We start from the raw sequence: 12,905 nt of genomic DNA, 5'->3' as shown, positions 1-12,905 counted from the left end.
TTTCTGTTCCTGTGGACAAACTCCACCCACACTGAGTGACACTCAGCAGAAGTGGAGGAAAACATCAATACTCTCTGCATGACTCATTTATCTTGATTTTAATCAGCAGGTCAATTTCACCCTGAACAGTATGTGTGTCTTAAGTTCAATTATAAAGATCACCCATTGAAAACAAAATCTAAATGTAATATGAAAAAAAATTAGCATCTACAAAAACACTTTGAAGAATCTGAATTCATGAGTTACAACATTTCATTTCCCTTTGGGATCAATAAAGTATTTTTGAAATTGAACTCTGAACCCTTAATGAAATTTTAGTGCATGACATTAATTCACATCTTTCTCCAAAATGGGAGTTCCGAACAACCCTTCCTTTCTCATGCGGTGTGTACATTCGCAGGACGTTGTTATTATTATTTTGCTGTGTGCAGGGTCATCCTCTTTACAGCGTTAGTGTCCATAGTTTGGCTCCAAAGAGGCAGGATTGACTCAGATAGGAGGCTAAGATGTAAGGTGTAAGATATAAGCTTTATCAAAAAGGAAAGTTTTAAGCTTAGCTGTTTCCACTGCACAGGAACCTGAAAAGAATCTCCCATTCTACTTTTAGAGAGTCAATAAATTAGGAATATATTGAAATGTAACTTTATTTTAGTTGCTCAATTCATCAAGTGAAGCATATCATATAGGTTAATTCCACACAGGCTGATGTTTTTTTAAGCCTTTATTTTTGTTAATTACAACAACTTTCTAATTGTAGTTAAATGAAACATTTAAGATTAAAATATTTTATCAGATCAATAAAATCATTGCAATATAGTTATGTGCACTTAACGAAAAGAAGGTTGATTGCATGCTTAGATTCTTTTCAAAAGGTATTTTTATTCATTGGACCACATAACATATTGAATATGACTGAATATGTTTGGTCACCTTGGTTTCCTGTTTTCATAAACTGTCAGATGCCAGAGAAACATGCAAGTTATTCCCAGAACATTGTAAAAATACCAGCCATGTCCAGCGTTCACATGTATGCTTTGCTTGGTTATGACCCAAACACAGCATCGTTTCTTGGTTCATAATTATGGATTCTTTCAAAATGTTGCAATAGTTTTAATAGAACCACTCACCTAATCGTGCTAATAACTTGCATAAAGCTTAGATTTTGGATTAAATAAACCTATTGCCATGTTTGATGAAATCCATCACCATCCTTTACTGCATCAGACAGACGGTCTGGTTCCTCCCCCTGGGGTTTCCATGACAACGTGGTTTTCTTCAAAGTTTCAAAAGAAATCAAGCACTGCTCACGGTAGACAAAGGAAGTGGTGTGATGATTACATTGAATGTGTTTCTATATGGTGATGCTGTTTTCCACGCGGCTGGGCAGAAGGACGAGGTACTGAAGGTCCAGTCCTGCGTTCTGATCCAGGATCTGGTTCTCGATGTCCTTCAGCTTCACCCGGAACGTTTCAATCAGTTCCAGGGCCAGAGACTCAGTGAAGTGTTCCTGTGTGTACTGGCCCAAAGGAATCTGGGCAAAAACAAACAGCAAGCAGTTAAAAAGAAGTGGTTTCATTTCACTGAATACTGGATAAAACAGTAAAGACTATGGATAACAAGGCTTCATCAATAATGTGACCACTGTGGACTGTACTTCACCATTAGGGTAACACTTTATTTGATGGGTTGTCAATAAGACTGTCATGACACTGTCATAAACATGACATAACACCTGTCATGAACACAATGTCTGACTTTTAAATGCACTAAATTACTGATTTGCACCTTATGCAATGCAACATGTCAATTTAAGTGAAATAATGAGGAAATGTAGCTTTTAAAATGGCATCGGACAGAAAACTTTCCTCTCTTCTGTTTAGATTATTTATTCCTCTTATGTTCTGAAGTGGTCTTGTAATTTAAATTAAATGCTCATACAAAATCTCACAGGGTGTCCTCATTTTTTACTCCTGACTGTATAATGAGTAAAATCACAGACTCACTGCGTCTGGCTGCGCTCGTCCCAGATGCCATGTGATCGCCATCTGCACACAGGACTGGCCCACATCAGGAAGGGAGGCCATGATCATTTCCATGGTAACAGCATCTTTATCTGATGGTGGGGGGAGTCTCATGGTGCATGGGGTGTTGGGAACCCAGGCACACCAGTCAAACTAAAAACAACAGAACACTGGTTGTAGTGGAGACTGTGGACAGAACAGCGCCTCCTTCAGGTTTAATCAGCAAGAAATTCTGAAGCTGTAATTTAGTTGGTTTGGTCATTTCAGAGCTTTTAGTGTGATTTACTTGTTGGTACCTGTCCATTGTTAGTTGCGGCATGCTGAGCTGTGCTCGTGAAGATGACCACAGTCAGTAGAGTGGACAGTTCCTCTTTGCTGCAGAGTTTATTTGACAGGCCTAAAAAAAAATTAAACACAACAAAGAGGACAAAAAAATTCTGTAATACCTCATCTACTCTTCACCCCTCCGATGACATACACAGAAACGCCTCTTGACCTTGGTCTGATTTCTGCCTGTTCTTCAACAGGTGTTAGACCTGTTGCCTTGACAACCCAGACATCCCTCTTTCTCTTGCTTCCTGACACTTTTACAGATATGAACTGGCCAAGAGTAAAGGCTTGCTCATTGGACACTCGTTGGCATGTTTCCAACATAAATAAATGCAACTATTTCCATAAAGAATCACTAAGAATGACTTACCAAAGTTGGGAAGTTCAGTGAAGCCTTCCTCTGTTACGTCTTTGATCCAGGCTTGCAGCTCCGGGTCCTCCTCCACATTCTGGTCTGTGTGGTAGTACAGACTCACCATATCTGAGACAAAACTAAGCAGAAACCTGCAGTTATTTATTATGCACCTATAACAAGCTAAAGACCTGTTCAGAGATGTGTTCTGTATGAGTCTCCAGGTGGAGAATAGGAGGCGTTGACAACATAGTGAGTTAACACTGTAAAAATCATATCGTACAATGGTTCTACATCATTCTACAGAATTAAGCGATCATATACCACAAACAGGACTGGTTTGAGGTGTATGGTAAGACTGGTTCTTACATTTCCTAATAAAGGAAAACTAAAGATGAGAAGTCAGATGTACAAAGATAAAGGTACCAATGAATGGCTTCCCACAGCATCAGGGAATTTTCTCTGTAGAAATAGTTGGGGACCTGAAACACTCCTCTATCAGTGAAGTCAAAGTGTGGCTGAAGGGAGCGATATGTCAACACCTTGTATTCCCTCTGGGCAAGAATCAGGAGGCCATCACCGCCTGTAGACACAACCTGTCCACAAACAGGACTACAGTCACCACCATCCTCAGACTGCAACTGATGCTACAGAGGGAGAACTTACACATTTTTGTTATTTTCACATGATATTAATTAAAAAGGGTAACACTTTATTTGAAGGGGTGTGCATCAGACTGACAGGACACTGTCATAAACACCTGTCATGAAGATGAATTAGTGTTCATGAATGTTTACAACTATTGTCAAAGTGTCATTCGGTAAATAATTACACTTTTAATGTAAAGTTGATACTTTTTATGGACTTTTAATGCAACTTTTAGTGCAACTTTGCATTGAAAGTGTCATTATTTACTGAATGACACTTCATGACAACATAAACATTCATGAAGACTCCTTCATCTTTATAAGAGATTCTATGTCATGTTTATGACAGTGTCATGTCGGTCTTATGCACACCCCTTCAAATAAAGTGTTACCATAAGTAGATTGTTGCTCTTGGTGTCATTGGCATATCTAGAGATATTTGCACTTCATCAAATAATGTGGCGGTATACTCGTTTGAAAATGCCGTTGGGAGAGATGAGCTGAGTTCGCCCCCTGCAGTTGATCTCCAGTGTGTAGCGCAGATGAGGAGCCAGGAGCTGCAAAAATGAGAAACACAAGGAGTAACATGAACTAGTGTTATTATAAAAATATTAACCATTATCAAAATCAAACAAGGCAGGCAGGTTTCAGGTAATAAAAAAAAAGAAATGACTCAGCTCTTCTATCACCTCATTGTTCCAACAACTAAACTCTTCATCCTTCCCAAATATACATATGATCTGCATGATTGGACACATTTTTGGATCAATATACTTTATGTAAGCAGCATAGCACTAATTGTCAAATTGTCAGAAAATTCCACATTTAAGTAGCTCAAATTCCAAAACTTAATTTGTGTGATTTACTAAACTCTGTCAACACGTATGAAACTGTGACGTGACGGATGCCACGAGCAATAATAACCTTGTATATGGGGTGGACCGCAGGCAGCTGTCGAAGAGTTGCCACACAGAACACCTCTACCACCAGGTGAGTCCGGAGAAGGTGAGACAAAAGCTGGAAAACCTGGAATTCTGAGTGACGCACCCACATCTTGGCCAGCAGCCAGGCCAGAGGAGGGTCTCTGGGCAGGAATATGGGCGTGTCCAGGTTTGGAGTCTGCTCCAGCTGAAGGCAAAGCAAAGGAGAGTGAAGGCATTAGCGACTCCTACACATGATAAAAAAAAAAACATGAGGTTTTACCACCAACCATCAGTTTTGTCATCGTTTGGTTTAATTGTTATAATCTGGTCACAAACCTCATAGTCATTTTTCATATAATTTATCCAAACGCAACGTATATATAAATATTTGTAAAGAAATTCCAATCATTTTTAAGGTCTAATCTCTTGAGTATATTAGAGTTAGTTTAGCCTAGGAATCAGAATTCCTAGGCTAAACTAATATCTTATTCTAAACATAATTTGCATAGTAAAAAGTCTTCCTCCAAAGTCCTCTAAATTAATCATTTTATAATTCATTCCTAAGAAAATTCCACCTTCACCTGCACTGGTATAACTGTATGGAAAGTTGGCTGACTTAAAAATATATGTGATATTCTCAGATTTATCACAGGGTTTCTGAGTAATACTGGCAAAATATTTTAATTCAGGAGAGATGAATAATTTTGATGTGCCATGTTTTATTGAATAATTGAAATATTTTAGACATAAAACATTGAGTTTATGCAAAGTCAATATATTTAGTTAATCACATAAGTCGATGGAAATTTTTCAAGTGTACTTTTTCCCAATCCTTTGTTTTCCAAGGATCATACCGACAACCTCTCAAAGAACCTTTAATCAGTTGAATACCTTCTTTGTGTTTGCAGTTAAATCATTTAGCATTTTTTGAAGTAAAACCAGTTTAAATGTAATACTTGAATTGCAATAGGAATGAGTCCTTCGTCTGGATGTTGGTACAGGAGGCAGAGCGGAGCAGCGATGAACTGAGGTTTGCCCTTGATTGTGTTTGCAGGAATCCCGTCCATGATGGCGTAGTCCAGCAGGAATATGTTTCCTGCCTGGAGAGATCAAACACAGGAGCAAAGAAAACGAGGACCAGAGTGTGTAACTTTAGAGAATATTCCTTTTGAATGGACAAAAAAAAGTGTATCTGACAAATAAGTGCATCTGCTGTGAAAACAGATGCTGAATTTTTCTCCACCTTGAGTTCTTTGTCCAGGTTGGTTTTTGCTGGCATTGAGCTCTGGACCATATCTGATGTGACGGGGAAGTTTCCTGGCAGAACCGAACACTTCGTGATCATTCTCGGGTTGCTGCCGTTCAAACACTGGTAGCCGAAGAGCCAGTCCTCCTTCCAGTGATCCATGCAATACTCTTAAATCACAACATCCGTGTCTGCATTACTAAAAAATTTTTTTAAATATCAAAAAGGTAACTCAGCTTGATCCGATCTGCTTAATTGTCCTCATTAAAAAAGCAGCAAACATTAGTTCAGGATGCTGTCTATCAGCTACAATGGTGATGTAACGTGTGTTAGAATATTAAATAAAATTTTGCACAAAATCTAATTTGTAAGTTCATGTAAATTGAATCATTGTATTTTCTAAAAACCCTACTTCAGGCCTTTTTCACAAAGTCACTTCCTGTTCTGCTTGGGCAAATAATTCCAGCAAGAGGTACATAAACTGAAAATACATGTCTTTAAAATGACCTTTAACAAAAACATTTTTTATTTAAAATTGACCACCCCTGCCATTCGTCTGCCTCTGTGTGGTGGGAATCCTGGTGAATCAATCTCCTGTCTTCTGCTAGTCTGAGATTAGTTTGTCCAACAGGGAAACTCAGACGCCTCTCTGCCCAGTGATATTCTCCATTAGACATGTACTTAAAAGTCCAGAAATTATATGTACACTCTCTGCAGAGCATGGGGGTCTGTGCCCAGGTCTTCTTCCAGTTGGACGTACCCAGGAAATTTTGACCAGGAGGCATTCTAATCAGAGGCGTGAATAATCTAAATGCACAGAAGCAGCTGATTAAGTATCTCAAGATCTTTTTCAAGAGCGAGGGGAAAATGGAGCGAGAGATCAGCAGGTCTGCAGTGAACAAGTGCTGTACCTGCCTGTTGTGGTGAAGAGAGAGTAGTCTAAAAGCGAAGCTCTCGATTTACCCGTCGATCTACATTCCTACCCTCATCTACGGTCATGGGCTGTGGGTCGTGACCCAAAGAACAAGATCACAGATTTAAGCAGCCGAAATGAGTTTTCTCCGCAGGGTGTCTGGGCGCTCTCTCAGAGATAGGGTAAGAAGCTCAGTCGTACAGGAGGGACTCGGAGTAGAGCCGCTGCTCCTCCATGTCGAGAGAAACCAGATGAGGAGGCTCGGGCATCTGGTCAGGGATGAGCACATCCCACCAGGAGGGGAAGACCCAGCACACATTGGAGGGACTATGTTTCTCGGTTAGCTTCAAAACACCCTAGGATTTCCCTGGAGGAGCCGGACTAAATGGCTGGGAGAGAGAACCCAACTCTGAGTGAGTGAGGGAGGGATGGATGGATTTGAGTTAAACTTGTTTCACGTGAAAAGTGTGTTGAAATGATGCGTGTTGTGAACTGGCGACATATTCATAAAGTCATCTAAAGTTAAAATTAGTTAAATTATGTTATATCAGGTGGAAAACAAAACCATTTCTGCATTACTGCATATTATCACAATACAGCACACTTTCTCATTATGAACAATTAAGTAATTTATTTGTAAAGTGTGTAGTTCTGAAATTATAATTCCGATGTTTTTCCTTTCCTCTGCATAGCTGACATATTGCTCTCTTTCTTTCTTTCTTTCTTTAGAATCCCTCATGAATGATTTGGTGACACTTCTGACTAAAAACCATCCTCAAAATCATTTCTTGAGAATAAAACCTGAAGATGTTTTGCTGTCAGCTATAATAGATGCTTATATATGATACATGTTTGTTTACCAGCTATTGGGCTCCTCAGTTTCCAGAAGATGCGTTTGAAGTCATCCAGGTCACTCCATGATTTCCCAAAAGTGATGGCCAGCTTCTTCAGGGACAGCTCAAGCAAGCTAAGGAAGAAGACCCATTTTCACATTTATTGTCGCTTACAGTATCAAGGATGACCGGTCCTGTGCTGGGGAGGTCAGGTCTGAAAGGTTTTGGTTAGAGATGGAAATTATCTCTAACGTGATATCCTTTAGTTTTGGGAAAATGTCTGGGTAAGTCGATACAAGGTGTGTGTGTGTGTGTGTGTGTGTGTGTGTGTGTGTGTGTGTGTGTGTGTGTGTGTGGGTGTGTGTGTGTGTGTGTGTGTGTGGGGGTGTGTGTGTGTGTGTGTCACCCACGCATATTGCAATGAATGTTCGAAATCACTTCTCTTCTCGTTGTCGAAGCGAACATCTTGGGGTAAGTCAGTTTCTGTTTTGGCATCAACACATCTAGGAATCCCCGTTGCCCATGTTACCCACCTGACAAACACAGACCAACTTTAAATCACAGTGGTGGAATAAGAATGAAATCTTCATTGTTTTATTGTATTTGTGGGACCTGAAGGTATTTTGTCTCTCTTGCAACTCCGCCTTCCTGTGTTGCAGCAACTTTGCTGAGGAGTCACCCACCAGGGTCTTTGCTGTGAATGCAGAAAGTAAAATCAGACATGTTCTGTTGTTAGGCCAGATTAACATATGGATTTGGCAGCATGTGTGAATAAAACTGTTGTTCTTTGCCGTCTTTTTCTTTTTACCCAAAATCAAACCATGTACCTTCCAAATCGGGAAGGTCAGTGCACAACCCAGGTTTTAACCCAGTTAAAACAGTGTGGTTTTAACATTTATCTCTCAGAGTGAACTGTGTGTAACCCAGTGGAGCCGTATTAGATGAAGACCTGTGTGTCACCACGGTTCGCCTGCAGAGTTTTCGCCATCGACACATGAAACTTAAAGACTCTTCAGACCCATAATGGCTACGACATGCAAATTCAGTTTGGCTATTCTTGTTCCTGAGAGGTAAATGATCTAAATGAGAAGAACAGCAAATCATCCCTCTTCGTCAGAGAGCATCGCCTGAACTATCTCTGAATGTGTGATTGATTCATTTGAAAATTAAAATGTCTGATGATGGCTACACTGACCAATACATGTTGGCCTAATAATAAAGTTATTCCTTAGTATTTCAAGAGTTGTTGGCGTCTTCGCCTAAACAGATCCATGTTCCTCTTAATGCACGTTGGGAGCAGTTGGAGCTGTGCCGTAATTTTTTGGATCATTCAATAACAAAACATGTGGGTCACATAGATGCCAGAGTGACACCATGTATGTGAAGAAACTCAAACATGTCAAGCAGCATTCACTTTCAGTTCTTTAAATGTACATCATCTTATCTCAGTTGAAGTCGAGTCTTGGTAGTTAAATGCAAACGTCTGAAATTCCTCCTACCTGTTCCTTCTCTTATTTCCACCCTGGCATTTCCTATAAGCCAGCGGTAACATGGGAATGTCAAAACTCGTTTTTCTCCTGGAGGTTCCACTGTGACATATCGACAGAACCAGTTGTCTTCAACAAAGTACTTTTCTTTCTCCAGTCGAACCAGTAAGAGGGACCCTAAAGGCTCCTTGCTGGTCACCCTGTACTGGTCCACCTGATGACAAATGGAAAGAAAAGGGAAACAATCTGTAACTTGAACATGTCTGGGTTCAGTTAAGGACATTTTAACATCATTTCAGTAGGACTTGTGCAGGTATTCATGAGTGCATTCTCATGATAATGCTGATTATTATGATGATCAATAAGATAATTACGATCATTAGGATTATTTTAATTTGAGGAGACATTCTTTTTATGATTGTACACACGATTGTAGGAAAATGTTTTTCAACCAAAGCAACATTTTTCAGTCATGCAGCCAATGCATGAATAAAATCTAACTGCAGGATTTGTTTGTGCTTATAGGGGTCTCTGCAGATACAACCCAGCCTGGCTCCTAAGGAAATGGAAAGATGCAGTGTCTTCATCATGGGACAGATTGCCACCGTTAAATTTCACACACTCACTGCTCCTCGACAGAAATCAAGTCCAGGGTTGTCCAGCAGGGTGCGCTCGCTTTCCCCTATCTCCCCTACCAGGGTCAGGAAGATATAGTTGTTGGTGCCTGAGTACTCTGATGTCCCAGTTGCCACGGTGACCGTGTAGACCTCCATCTGAAGATGTACATACAGAAATCAAACTGGTGACGTTCGGAAAGACAAAGACGAAGTGTGTCACTATATGTTGTTCTGTTGGTAACTGGCTGCCAGATTCACACATGATGAATTTAAGGACAGTTTTATTATTTAAACAGTTGTGAAACAAAATTATTTACTGCAATCTCCCCGTAAGTTTTCTCCATATCAGAAGATGGTGAGAAACGTCTACAGTTTGTGCCGATTTTGATTTGCTGTTTGACTTCAAAATGCTTCTATTTGGAAAAATATGTTGTGTGTCACAAATAAAGTGACTTCAATAAAACTGGGGAAAAGTGTAATCAGTGAAATTCTCATGCTAGAGTAATAAAATTGTAAAAATAAAAAATCAGTTCAGGGCATCTGGAGAGTTATTTTCCTGTTATTGGTGAGAAACAGCTACAATGTGTGTCTGAAATACTTCAGTGTGGAAAAAACGTGTTCCATCTCCAGATAAGGACATTCTACTCAGGTTTGTCCAAACTGTTTACAAACGGCTCCTTCTCCCTGACCGTGGTTTTAACCGGTGCTGCTGTCAGCCGCTCTGCAGATTCACCTCCAGGTGCAGATCCTGCTCAATTCTTCCTTATGTTTTGCACCCCAGCTGTCCATTCCTCACACGCAGACTGCGCTCATTTATTGGCCCATAATTTAATTCGATGCGTGAGTGAAAGCTAGAACTTACAAACTCCAATCAACACACATCAACCACCGAAATGAATGGGCGGACCTGGCGTCAGCTGTCAGACCTGCTCATTGTGAAGGATGCGCATCTCCAGCAGAAATGAAAGAACGGCCAGGTAAAAAAAACGCAAGAAACTGTCAGAGTTACAGTTTTGCATCAGGACCACATGACTATAGTTTTATAGTGACGTGCAAATTCTGTGAGTTTTTCTTTTCAATAACGTTCATATGTGGATATTGGCGTCCATCTTTCACTGCATTAACTAAATCCAAAAAGGTTGGATGTTAATGTCAAGTGAGTGCCATAACATAGATTTGTACACATAGTAAAGTAATCAGCTAACATAACTTTTTTATGTTTGAGCAACAGTAAATTTCTATAAGACAAAACAGAATATCTGAGTTTATTTGAGTCCATCAAAACCACAATCTAGAAGTTCTTTCTAAGGATTTTTATTTTCTCTCTAGTGGCCTTTGTTTGACAGTAGACTGACAGGAAAGCAGGTTGTGAGAGAGGGGGAAGGCCAAAGGTCAACAGGTCGGCTGCGTGGAGGACTGAGGCCTCAGTACGTCAGTTGCGTGTTCTGCCGCCTGTCCCACCGCTGAGCCTCACGGTTCTCCATTGATAAGTTTTACTTCAAATGACATCATCGTAGCATCAACCACAGCTCCTGCGTTCTCCTGTTCCACCCACATTCCTACGTTCCTTCCCATATTCACGTTCGTAATAGTGAGAAACCAGAACGCAAGCAAGACAGAACCAAGATAGTTAGAACCGGATCAGTCGTTAACCCACTAGATTGAGACTTGATGCTCACAGCCGTGTTGATGCTGGTACTGTTTTAAAGAGGAACGATCATTTCAAAAAGAACACATTTTAGTATAACATTTATATGGGTCTATTCTTCTCCGCACATTTGATGACATAACATAAACTGAGAATGTTTGTCATACAGTCACAGGAGTAAAAATCCCTCACTGCCCTGAATTCATGGACATCATACATCACTCCTACTCCTCAGTTAAATTAAAGACTTGTTCTCATTTTTGCCTAAAGTCAACAATAAGTATTTTTTTTAAAACTGCAGACGTTAGTAAAAAAAATTAAAATAAAAACACATTTTCAGATTGGTTGTTTTCTTTTAATTATTATTTAAAGTATTTAAATAAAAAATACAGTTTAAATGAGAATAAATCGAAGCATGCGTGTGTATGTCACGCTGAAATACACAGAGCTGTTCCTGCTTAATCAGCAGCTGTGGTGAGCCAAACCCTGCAGTTTGGAATCTCTGCTTGCAACAGGAGTGACATTATTTCATGGTTTGATAGGTGGAACATGCTGAACTCATTGAGAAACTAAATAGTTTGCTGCAGGAAATTTTTCCCAATATGTGAAAACAAAACAGAGCCATGCTTTAAAACAGTGCTTCAGCGAGGTGGGTGCTTGTCTGAATGATTTGAATATCACATTTAAGCAAATGTCTAAGCCACATTATTTGCAAGTGTGCAGATAAAGTGAGAGACGCATTGTGTGATACGGAAGGTGAAACTGTTTTTTGCTTGGTTTTTTCCCAGGCATCATGACTGCCATTGAGATCACATGTCACATCTTGGTCTTCTCATCACTTACTATTTTACAATACATACCAAGTCTTTGTTGCAAATAATATTTCACAATAAACACACACATACACACAAATAAATGCAAGTGAGTATATGAGTAAAATAGAAAGAAACAATGCTCATTCTTTGCTTTAACAAATAAATTAAAATTGGAGCCCTTTTAACATTCAACTTTATAATACCTGAATATTGGCGCTGACAATATGGTGAGGGATGAGGCCCCACTAATATTTTATATTTCTGTCTTATGAAACCGGGTAGTATTTCCTGCTTCAGGGACTCAGGGGAAAGCTCTTCTCCGGTCAGCTCCAAACTCTACATACAAGACATTTTTGGCTAAAAATTCACCTGTTTGACCTCTCTCTGATTTTCACTTATAATCAGCAGCACTTGTCAATAAAAGTTTAGAACGCAGCCTGTGAGAGCCATCATGTGAAGCGAAGTCTTTAAAACGCTCTTACTGTTGATCTTAGGAGAAGAAAAAAACCCACTACAACATCAACCTGTCATCAAATCAAACTGACCTTGTTTTCCAGCAGATTTCCTCTGAACCAGTTCGTCGCCCGACTACTTGCTGGTTTTGTCCTCTCAGCTCGGAGCTCTGTTTCGTCTCTCTTCCTCCTCCTGAATAGTTCCAGCAGGAACACTCAACTGGCTATAGCTACTGAGTAACTGCGCAGCTCTTGGTCACTCCTACTCTTCACTACTGTGACAAAGAACAAACAAGCCCTTTGTGGGAGCTCACCTTACTCTCACACACCCCTACACGCGCACACACACCCCCCCACACATAGAGAAAGAGGAAGGAAAGAAAGATTTAGCAAGATGAAGGAGGTTGCTTCAAAAGGAATGACAAAACCAGTGACACCATGCTCAAAAACTAAATTGATTGCATGTATAATGTTTCTTATTTGCAATGGATTCCAAATGTAAAAGCTTATATTTCACACAGAAAGCACAACTTACAGAGCAACACTTTTGTTAAGAAAGCCATTGAAATTGTGAATAGCAGTAAACAACTCAGTCCACCTGAACACCCGTAGCTCTACCAC

General features: G+C 39.9%; 1 protein-coding gene across 2 annotated transcripts; it reads right to left on the bottom strand.

Annotated features, from left to right (window-relative positions):
- Positions 1–628: 628 nt before the first annotated feature.
- Positions 629–12,586, bottom strand: alox12 (arachidonate 12-lipoxygenase). Of its 2 annotated transcripts, XM_028039070.1 has the most exons (15): positions 12,378–12,583; positions 9,379–9,525; positions 8,765–8,966; positions 7,878–7,959; positions 7,676–7,798; positions 7,293–7,399; positions 5,517–5,689; positions 5,230–5,373; positions 4,275–4,478; positions 3,821–3,907; positions 3,130–3,299; positions 2,722–2,843; positions 2,318–2,418; positions 2,004–2,174; positions 629–1,531 (listed from the first exon to the last, which is right to left on the bottom strand). In XM_028039070.1, exons 2-15 carry the CDS (start codon positions 9,523–9,525, stop codon positions 1,352–1,354), a joined length of 2,013 nt encoding a protein of 670 aa, XP_027894871.1. In that variant the 5' UTR covers positions 12,378–12,583; the 3' UTR covers positions 629–1,351. The 2 variants fall into 2 exon arrangements, with proteins under 2 accessions (XP_027894871.1, XP_027894872.1); XM_028039071.1 differs by lacking the exon at positions 629–1,531 and having other exon boundaries at positions 2,061–2,174; positions 2,308–2,418; positions 12,378–12,586.
- Between the last annotated feature and the right edge of the window lie 319 nt (positions 12,587–12,905).

Source organism: Xiphophorus couchianus, chromosome 14, assembly GCF_001444195.1.
Source record: "Xiphophorus couchianus chromosome 14, X_couchianus-1.0, whole genome shotgun sequence".
NCBI classification, from domain to species: domain Eukaryota; kingdom Metazoa; phylum Chordata; class Actinopteri; order Cyprinodontiformes; family Poeciliidae; genus Xiphophorus; species Xiphophorus couchianus.
The sequence above is the reverse complement of the archived record's forward strand: the minus strand, read 5'-3'. Positions and strand labels throughout refer to the sequence as shown.

Excerpts from the sequence above, each read along its gene's own strand:
- alox12 (XM_028039070.1), bottom strand. The coding sequence starts at position 9,525 with ATGGAGGTCTACACGGTCACCGTGGCAACTGGGACATCAGAGTACTCA. Across the intron at positions 7,960-8,764 it reads GGAAATAAGAGAAGGAACAG|CAAAGACCCTGGTGGGTGAC; the intron begins GTAGGAGGAATT and ends CTGCATTCACAG. Across the intron at positions 5,690-7,292 it reads ACTGAGGAGCCCAATAGCTG|AGTATTGCATGGATCACTGG; the intron begins GTAAACAAACAT and ends TTGTGATTTAAG.